Source organism: Tachypleus tridentatus, chromosome 1 (assembly GCF_004210375.1).
Source record: "Tachypleus tridentatus isolate NWPU-2018 chromosome 1, ASM421037v1, whole genome shotgun sequence".
Classification (NCBI taxonomy): Eukaryota; Metazoa; Arthropoda; class Merostomata; order Xiphosura; family Limulidae; genus Tachypleus; species Tachypleus tridentatus.
Genome location: NC_134825.1, coordinates 693,245 through 703,319, shown reverse-complemented (window position 1 = coordinate 703,319; position 10,075 = coordinate 693,245). Strand labels below are relative to the sequence as shown.

At 33.6% G+C, this 10,075-nt stretch overlaps 1 protein-coding gene across 1 annotated transcript; it reads left to right on the top strand.

The window, feature by feature from the left end:
- Positions 1–629: 629 nt before the first annotated feature.
- On the top strand, positions 630–8,707 carry LOC143227181 (uncharacterized). The gene is made up of 3 exons (XM_076458704.1): positions 630–781; positions 4,911–5,253; positions 8,313–8,707. The coding sequence occupies exon 2, from the start codon at positions 4,916–4,918 to the stop codon at positions 5,246–5,248; it is 333 nt and encodes a 110-aa protein (XP_076314819.1). The 5' UTR covers positions 630–781; positions 4,911–4,915; the 3' UTR covers positions 5,249–5,253; positions 8,313–8,707.
- The last annotated feature ends 1,368 nt before the right edge of the window (positions 8,708–10,075 follow it).

Sequence of the window (10,075 nt, the reverse complement as noted above, 5' to 3'; positions counted from 1 at the left end):
TTCCCTCTAGTTGCTTTGTGCGAAATTCCAAAACAATTAAGTAATATCTTAAGAATATAATTACAACATATTCATTGTCTTCTATTCTACACGCCCCCTAGTGGCACAGCGATATGTCTACGAACTTATAACAGGAGAAACCGGGTTTCGATACCGGTGAAGAACAGAGTACGGCAAGTCCATTTTCTAACGTTTTGTCTGATTACAAATAAAATATTCCATATATTGATATAATAAATAAGTACAGTGTACCTAATTTATTGTTACAAAACATTTACTGTTCATTATTCTACAGTTTGCTCTAACAAATAAGTTTAAAGTGTTTAAACAATCACTACGATATATTTATTGGTTGGTATGGTAACAAAGTCTGACGTATTTAAAATATTTGTACGATACTGTAATAAATAAGCGCAAAGTGTTTACTTTATAATTATAAAACATTCACCGTTTAAAGCCAAGCGTAGTTTTATTTAATACAATCTCTAAACTAACTGTACTTTGTAACCATCGTACACGTAAATACAGTAAGTAACGTATATTTAAGTTTTCAAAGTTCGCTACTCTGTTTTTTTTATCTTATATTATTTTTATTTTATATCAGTATTGCGTGAAGCAAACAAAGATCCAGCCTTATCTGTAAACTACAGGTACACGAGTCTGTTTGTTCTTCTTTATCAACAGCCAAGCCTGAACTTGAGCAATACAACGGTTAATATCACTTAAACGCCATATTGGAACCACAACGTTAGTTTTGTGAGCTTTGTCCAAAAAAAAATCAGTAAGTATCAAGAATATAATATATTTTGATCTTTATATTTTTAAACAATTGGTTGACAAATGAACATAAAGCAAATTAGATGATAAAAATGACGTTCAAACATCTAATAACTTAACATTATTGAACAAATGATAAAATAAACATTTTTAATCGTTACTTGTGTTATAAATAAGAATACAATATTTTATTTTAATACCAGTGTATTATATCACTGGGTTGTGACTGCTATATTTAGCGTCATATTTTCTAAGCTATCACTTCTTACTTTTTCACGTAGAGGAAAGAAAAAAAATATTGTTTTTGTTTGTTTTTATTTAAGGAAAAAAACATAAACAATTCACTCTACCCATCACTGGTATCTAAATCTGATTTCTAACATTATAAGTCTACAAAAGTACCACTGGTATCTAAATCTGATTTCTAACATTATAAGTCTACAAAAGTACCACTGAAAGTAATATTGAAACTTTCGAAAATTCTAAATGAACTATCCAATGTTTAGAAAAAAAACTATACTAATTTATACTTAATTTAAAGAGTATGAAACTATTCCCTTGTTACATAGTTTGTATTTACTTTAAACACGTAAAAAATTGTTCCCTTGTGACATAGTTTAATGTATACATATATGAAAATATTACCTTGTTTCATAGTTTAATCTGAACACGTATGAAACTATTTCATTAATATATAGTATGTATTACATTTACACATCTACAAACTATTCCCTTCTTATACAGCTGGCATTAAGTTTGAATATATATAAAACTATCCCCGAGTTATATAGTTTATATTTAAACACATATAACACTGTTCCTTTCTTAAACAGTTTATATTTAATTTAAATACATATAAAACTATTCCCTTGTTATATAGTTTATATCTAATTTACACAAGTATGAACCAATTTTCTCGTTATATATTCTGTTATCAATTAACAGCCTCTTTTCACACTATTAACTTCCAAAACTACCAAAAAAATTCAACACCTAATATCAAACTATTAAATAACAAAACTTCCAGAAAAAATTCATTTTCTTCCTCAAATTGTAATTATTGATTAAAAACAACAGCCAGTTTCATAACGTACTAAACATATCATTCAACCAGTGTTGTTGTGTTACAAAATAGTTTCATTGTTCCGCATTATTCAAAAAAACCAATTAGTGCTGTTGTGTTAGAAAAAAATCGCTTTTAATTTATTACTTACTTTTTAGGTGAAGACAAGTCATCAGTATATATATAACCACTGTTTCTTTAGGTGAAAACAAGTCATCAGTATATATATAACCACTGTTTCTTTAAATGAAGACAAGTCATCAGTATATATATATAGCCACTGTTTCTTTAGGTGAAGACAAGTCATCAGTATATATATAAAACCATTGTTTCTTTAGGTGAAGACAAGTCATCAGTATATATATAAAACCACTGTTTCTTTAGGTGAAGACAAGTCATCAGTATATATATATAGCCACTGTTTTTTTAGGTGAAGACAAGTCATCAGTATATATATAGCCACTGTTTCTTTAGGTGAAGACAAGTCATCAGTATACATTACCATACATGCTTTACATGTGTACAGGTTATCTGCATACATTAACACAGTTCCTTTGCATATAGACAATTCATCAGTATACATTATCACAGATGCCTTACATGTGGACAAGTTATCTGCATATATTAACACAGTGATGTCGAGAAAACCTACTTGTAGAGAAATATATATGTAAAAACGGCTCGTTTGGGTTGAGAAAATATTTTACATAGGAGATCGAACAACGTTTCGACCTTCTTCGGTCATCGTCAGGTTCATAAAGATATAAAGAGGTAACTAACTGAAAGCTGACAAATTAGCAACCCTCATAGAATTCACCACGATGAAGACAAACTTTATGTTCAACAACCACAACTATATACAAACAAATGGCCAAAGCATGGGCAACCCAGTATCACCAGTTCTAGCCAATATTTTTATGACACAAATTGAAACACAAGCAATTAACACAGCATTACATCCACCACTATATTGGTACAGATACGTAGACGACACAATTGCAGGTTTCACATATACAGAACACACTTATTTTTTTCAATCACATTAACTCTATACATCCCAACATTAACTTCACATGTGAACAGGAAGAAAACAATCAAATATCATTTCTTAACCTCAAAATTACAAGAACCGATACACAATTTAAAACAGAAATCCACCGAAAAATCACCCATACTGGACTACACATTCCTTGGGACTCAGCACACGAAATAAAACAAAAACTCAACATACTAAGAAACCAAATAAACACAGCCATAAAACTGTGCTCACCAAATAAATTAACGATGAATTAGACAAAATAAAACAATACTTCATCAACATCAATAAGTTTCCTCCACAAATCGTAGAAAACATTATACGCACACACCTAGACAGAAAGCAAAATCAACCAACAAAAGTAAATATATCTCACGAATTAAATAATCAGGAAACCATATAGTGCTGTATACCATATATTCCCGACATCAGCAGAAAAATAACCAACATTTGGCAAAAACTAGTAACAAAATATGATATTCCAGTTAATACCAAATTTATTCAAAAACCAGGCACAAAATTTAGGTCTATGCTATGTAAAAATTACACTGACAAACACCACACCAACATTATTTATAAAATGCAATGTGATAACTGCCACGATTTCTATATTGGAGAAACAAGTAGAAAAATGGAAACCAGATTCAAAGAACATAAAAAGTCACCTTCACACGTTTTCGAACACTGCAAGTCAAATAACCACAACATAACCATAGAAAACACTCAAATACTAAATAAAGAAACAAACATAAACAAACGCAAAATTAAAGAAGCCTTACTTATACAACAACTTAAACCCAAAATAAACCAATATAAAGGAACGCCTTTATACCTATATTAATATAACAAAATAAATAAAATTATATATTCAAACATCTAACACCGCCCACTTCATTCTGACACCCAGTTACACAACCCCTTTCAAACATTTGGTCAGCTTCCGGTCAGTTACCTCTTTCTTTCTTCGTGAACCTGACGATGACCGAAGAAGGTCGAAACGTTGTTCGCTCCTCTACGTAAAATATTTTCTCAACCCAAATGAGCTGTTTTTACATATATATATTAACACAGTTCCTTTACATATAGACAAGTTATCAGTATACATTACCACAGATGTTTTACACGTAGATGAGTCATCACTATACATTACCACAGATGTTTTACACGTAGATGAGTCATCACTATACATTACCACAGATGTTTTACATATAGACAAGTTATCAGTATACATTACCACAGATGTTTTACATATAGACAAGTTATCAGTATACATTACCACAGATGTTTTACATGTAGATGAGTCATCACTATACATTACCACAGAGACATTAGATGTAGACAAGTGTTCAGTAAACATTACCACAATTAATTTACATGTAGACTCAGAGACGTTGAACATTCTCTGATTACAAAATATCCCGAAAGAGAAGATAACTTGATATTCCAGTCTGTTATTATTCTTTGCTTACCAAGTCTAAGAAAGGTCTTCCAATGGGGAATTGAAACCACTAAAAATTCTAATTACTATTAACTTGAGTGGCGTCCCTTTTTTGTTTTAGGTCTAGTAAAAACAGTAACCTTCGTTATTTCATATGTATGACTTGTTTCAAGAAAATATTTACTTCATCTATAGACAAAATTCCAGATTACATGTAGATATTTATAGATTAATGGATTCAGACAAAATTCCAGATTACATGTAGATATTTCGATCTATTGATATTTTATAATAGTTACTTGAACTTGTGTTTGCTAACTGTCACGTATGAACGATTCTGAATCTCTAATTTGTTTCGCTTCAGCATTTTAATACGTTAGTTCCTGTCAAGTGAACTTTATAATCTATGTTATTACCAATGGTTTGTATTGTTTCTTCTCAGTACTTTTAAGAACGTGTACGCATACACTATCATAATATTTTTCGTTTGTGTTGCAGGTACACTTATAGAAATAAACGTCTTCTTGTTTGTTTCAGAATATTTTCCTGCTCTTTTGACTCTTTGAATGAAAATGAATTTTCTTTATATATTTTAGGAAACATGGCACCTGGAAAAGGATTTATTGGTATAAAAAACTTTCAAGCAATAGCAATCTGCACATGTGTCGGGGCTTTCATTGGACTATGCCTAATGATAGGTGGCGCTGCAATCACAGGAGTAGCATATACGGAAGTACCTCCTCCATTCGATGATCCAAATTATGACCGCTATCAAGGTTCGAATCCGAGGCGTGTTATCGGTCCGATTATGATGGTATTTGGCGCTTTACTCCTCTTCGGCGGATGCTGTTTCATAGGATGTGCATTCTGGTCTTTCACGAACAGACAAGATAAACCTCCAGAGAGAGAAATGAACCATCGTGGGAAATTCTAAAAATGGTATTTACGTATTGAGAATCACATGTTTAGTGAATTACAGATAGGAATGATGAAAAGGCTAACTAAAAGTATAATAAATATGTATTTGTCTGCTATGACCAACAGACATTTCAACTGAAATATCTCTTCCTCTCAACTGATCTGATTGCAATGCAATTCTCGTCCATTCTATCTTGTAACCTTTACATACAAGTGATTCAGTAATCTGCATCCCAGCTTGATCTAGTAGTCTGTATGCTGGCTTGTTCTAGTAGTCTGTATGCTGGCTTGATCTAGTAGTCTGTATCCTGGCTTGATCTAGTAGTCTGTAACATGGATTGGCCTAGTACTCTGTAACATGGCTTGATCTAGCAGTCTGTATCCTTACCTGATCAAGTAGTCTATATCCTAGCTTGATCTAGTAGTCTGTATCTTGGCTTCATTTACTAGTCTGTATCTTGGCTTGATCTAGTAGTCTGTATCCTGGCTTTATCTACTAGTCTGTATTTTGGCTTGATCTAGTGGTCTGTATCCTGGCTTGATCTAGTAGTCTGTAACATGGCTTGATCTAGTAGTCTGTATCCTGGCTTGATCTAGTAGTCTGTAACATGGCTTGATCTAGTAGTCTGTATCCTGGCTTTATCTACTAGTCTGTATTTTGGCTTGATTTAGTAGTCTGTATCCTGGCTTGATCTAGTAGTCTGTATCCTGGCTTGATCTAGTAGTCTGTAACATGGCTTGATCTAGTCGTCTGTATCCTGGCTTTATCTACTAGTCTGTATTTTGGCTTGATCTAGTAGTCTGTATCCTGGCTGGATTTAGTAGTCTGTATCCTGGCCTGATCTAGTAGTCTGTATCCTGGCTTTATTTACTAGTCTGTATTTTGGCTTGATCTGGTAGTCTGTATCCTGGCTTTATCTACTAGTCTGTATTTTGGCTTGATCTAGTAATCTGTATCCTGGCTTGATCTAGTAGTCTGTATCCTGGCTTGATCTAGTAGTCTGTATCTTGGCTTGATCTAGTAGTCTGTATCCTGGCTTTATCTACTAGTCTGTATTTTGGCTTGATCTAGTAGTCTGTATCCTGGCTGGATTTAGTAGTCTGTATCCTGGCCTGATCTAGTAGTCTGTATCCTGGCTTTATTTACTAGTCTGTATTTTGGCTTGATCTGGTAGTCTGTATCCTGGCTATATCTACTAGTCTGTATTTTGGCTTGATCTAGTAATCTGTATCCTGGCTTGATCTAGTAATCTGTATCCTGGCTTGATCTAGTAGTCTGTATCCTGGCTTGATCTAGTAGTCTGTATCCTGGCTGGATTTAGTAGTCTGTATCTTGGCTTGATCTAGTAGTCTGTATCCTGGCTTTATCTACTAGTCTGTATTTTGGCTTGATCTAGTAGTCTGTATCCTGGCTTGATGTAGTAGTTTGTACTCTTGCTTGATCTAGTAGTCTGTATCCTGGCTTGATGTAGTAATCTGTATCTTTACTTGATCTAGTAGTTTGTATTCTTGCTTGATCTAGTAGTCTGTATCCTTACTGGATTTAGTAGTCTGTATCCTGGCTTGATCTTGTAGTCTGTATCCTGGCTTGATCTAGTAGTCTGTATTTTGGCTTGATCTAGTAGTCTGTATCCTGGCTTTATCTACTAGTCTGTATCCTGGCTTGATCTAGTAGTCTGTATCCTGGCTTTATCTACTAGTCTGTATTTGGTTTGATCTAGTAGTCTGTATTTTACTTGATCTAGTAGTTTGTACTCTTGCTTGATCTAGTAGTCTGTATCTTTACTTGATCTAGTAGTTTGTACTCTTGCTTGATCTAGTAGCCTGTATCCTGGCTTAATATATTTGTCTCTATCATGGCTTGATCTAGTTGCCTGTATCCTGGCTTGAACTAGTAGTCTGTAATGTGGCTTGATCTAGTAGTCTGTATTCTGGTTTGATCTAATAGTCTGTATCTTGGCTTGATCTAGTAGTCTGTATTTTGGCTTGATCTAGTAGTCTGTATCCTGGCTTTATCTACTAGTCTGTATCCTGGCTTGATCTAGTAGTCTGTATCCTGGCTTTATCTACTAGTCTGTATTTGGTTTGATCTAGTAGTCTGTATTTTTACTTGATCTAGTAGTTTGTACTCTTGCTTGATCTAGTAGTCTGTATCTTTACTTGATCTAGTAGTTTGTACTCTTGCTTGATCTAGTAGCCTGTATCCTGGCTTAATATATTTGTCTCTATCATGGCTTGATCTAGTTGCCTGTATCCTGGCTTGAACTAGTAGTCTGTATTCTGGTTTGATCTAATAGTCTGTATCTTGGCTTGATCGAGTAGTCTGTATAATATACTAGCCTATATCCTAGCTTAATCTAATAATCTGTATGATCTACTAGTCTGTATTTTTACTTGATCCAGTAGCTTGTATTCTTACTGGATCTAGTAGTCTGTATGATCTACCAGTCTGTATTCTGGCTTTATCTAATAGTCTGTATGATCTACTAGTCTGTATCCTGGCTTTATCTAGTAGTCTGTATGATCTACTAGTCTGTATCCTGGCTTTATCTAATAGTCTTTATGATCTACTAGTCTGTATCCTGGCTTTATCTAATAGTCTTTATGATCTACTAGTCTGTATCCTGGCTTTATCTAATAGTCTGTATGATCTACTAGTCTGTATCCTGGCTTTATCTACTAGTCTGTATCCTGGCTTTATCTAATAGTCTTTATGATCTACTAGTCTGTATCCTGGCTTTATCTAATAGTCTGTATGATCTACTAGTCTGTATCCTGGCTTTATCTAATAGTCTTTATGATCTACTAGTCTGTATCCTGGCTTTATCTAATAGTCTTTACGATCTACTAGTCTGTATCCTTACTTGATCAAGTAGTCTGTATTCTTACTTGATTCAGTGATCTTAAGCGAGATTAATTTACAAGATGAATAAAGATTTTTCTGCTTTAAAAGAAGTTATAAAGTTTAGAAAGTTGTGTATTTATTTTATTGTAAAACTATGATTTAACTGAAGTTTCTAATTGTTACCAAGGTAAAACGTCCGTCATTTATTGTAGAATAAAATTCTTATTTGTGGCAGATTCATCTGAAGAGAAGAAACGTCTGTTTAAAGACGTAACCCATGAAGAAGATTAAGTTTCTCAAGACCAGAAGAACAGTTTTAAATTTTTTTATGTTTGTAATACGTGTGTAATACAAAGTAATGCTTTAGATAATGTAACGACCCTCATTGCACATCGTCTTCTGATTGTGGAACTTTATCATCAAATGTAAATCATACTTGAATTGACAACATAATGATAGTGACTGATTAGTGTCTTGTATTGAAGTTTTCTCTCAGGACAAAGAGAGTCAGCGTTTTGAAGAAGCCTCAACAGAGATTAGAATGCTAATCCATCAGGTGGTAGTTATAAAAACTAGATTTTATAAGAGACGTGTTTTTAAGTGTAAAATAAAATATGTTTGCTATTGTAAGTACTTGTTGATTCTAATACAACAAAACATAACCTAACCAGCTATTAACTTCCCTTATCTTAAACAAATAAACATAACCTCACCAGCTGGTAATTAGCTGTTTCTTGGTTTATTTTGATTGAAATCAAGTCATTTCCTGGGGAAATACAAAATGCTGTTCCACGGGTTATGTTTTATCTTCTGATTACATACTAAATTCTGTTCCATGGGTTATGATTTATCTTTTGGGGACATACCACGTGCTGTTCCATGAGTTTTATTACGAAGTTCTGAATTCCTGCATATTCAAAACTAACTGTTAACAACCGATGATGTCCAAGTTAAGAAAGGAGTGTGTTGTTTTGATGTCCAAGTTAAGAAAGGAGTGAGTTGTTTTGACGTCCAAGTTAAGAAAGGAGTGAGTTGTTTTGATGTCCAAGTTAAGAAAGGTGTGTGTTGTTTTGATGTCCAAGTTAAGAAAGAAGTGTGTTGTTTTGATGTCCAAGTTAAGAAAGAAGTGTGTTGTTTTGATGTCCAAGTTAAGAAAGAAGTGTGTTGTTTTGATGTCCAAGTTAAGAAAGGTGTGTGTTGTTTTGATGTCCAAGTTAAGAAAGAAGTGTGTTGTTTTGATGTCCAAGTTAAGAAAGGTGTGTGTTGTTTTGATCCCAAGTTAAGAAAGGAGTGTGTTGTTTTGATGTCCAAGTTAAGAAAGGAATGAGTTGTTTTGATGTCCGCTAAGAAAGGTGTGTGTTGTTTTGATGTCCAAGCTAAGAAAGGTGTGCGTTGTTTTGATGTCCGCTAAGAAAGGAGTGTGTTGTTTTGATGTCCAAATTAAGAAAGGTGTGTGTTGTTTTGATGTCCGCTAAGAAAGGAGTGTGCTGTTTTGATGTCCAAGTTAAGAAAGGAGTGAGTTGTTTTGATGTCCGTTAAGAAAGGAGGTGTTGTTTTGATGTCTAAGTTAAGAAAGGTGTGTGTTGTTTTGATGTCCGCTAAGAAAGAAGTGTGTTGTTTTGATGTCCGTTAAGAAAGGTGTGTGTTGTTTTGATGTCCAAGTTAAGAAAGAAGTGTGTTGTTTTGATGTCCGTTAAGAAAGGAGTGAGTTGTTTTGATGTCCAAGTTAAGAAAGGAGTGAGTTGTTTTGATGTCCAAGTTAAGAAAGGTGTGTGTTGTTTTGATGTCCAAGTTAAGAAAGGTGTGCGTTGTTTTGATGTCCAAGCTAAGAAAGGAGTGTGTTGTTTTGATGTCCAAATTAAGAAAGGTGTGTGTTGTTTTGATGTCCAAGTTAAGAAAGGAGTGTGTTGTTTTGATGTCCAAGTTAAGAAAGGAGTGAGTTGTTTTGATGTCCAAGTTAAGAAAGGTGTGTGTTGTTTTGATGTCCAAGTTAAGAAA

Coding starts and splice junctions, on each gene's coding strand:
- LOC143227181 (XM_076458704.1), top strand. CDS start 4,916: ATGGCACCTGGAAAAGGATTTATTGGTATAAAAAACTTTCAAGCAATA.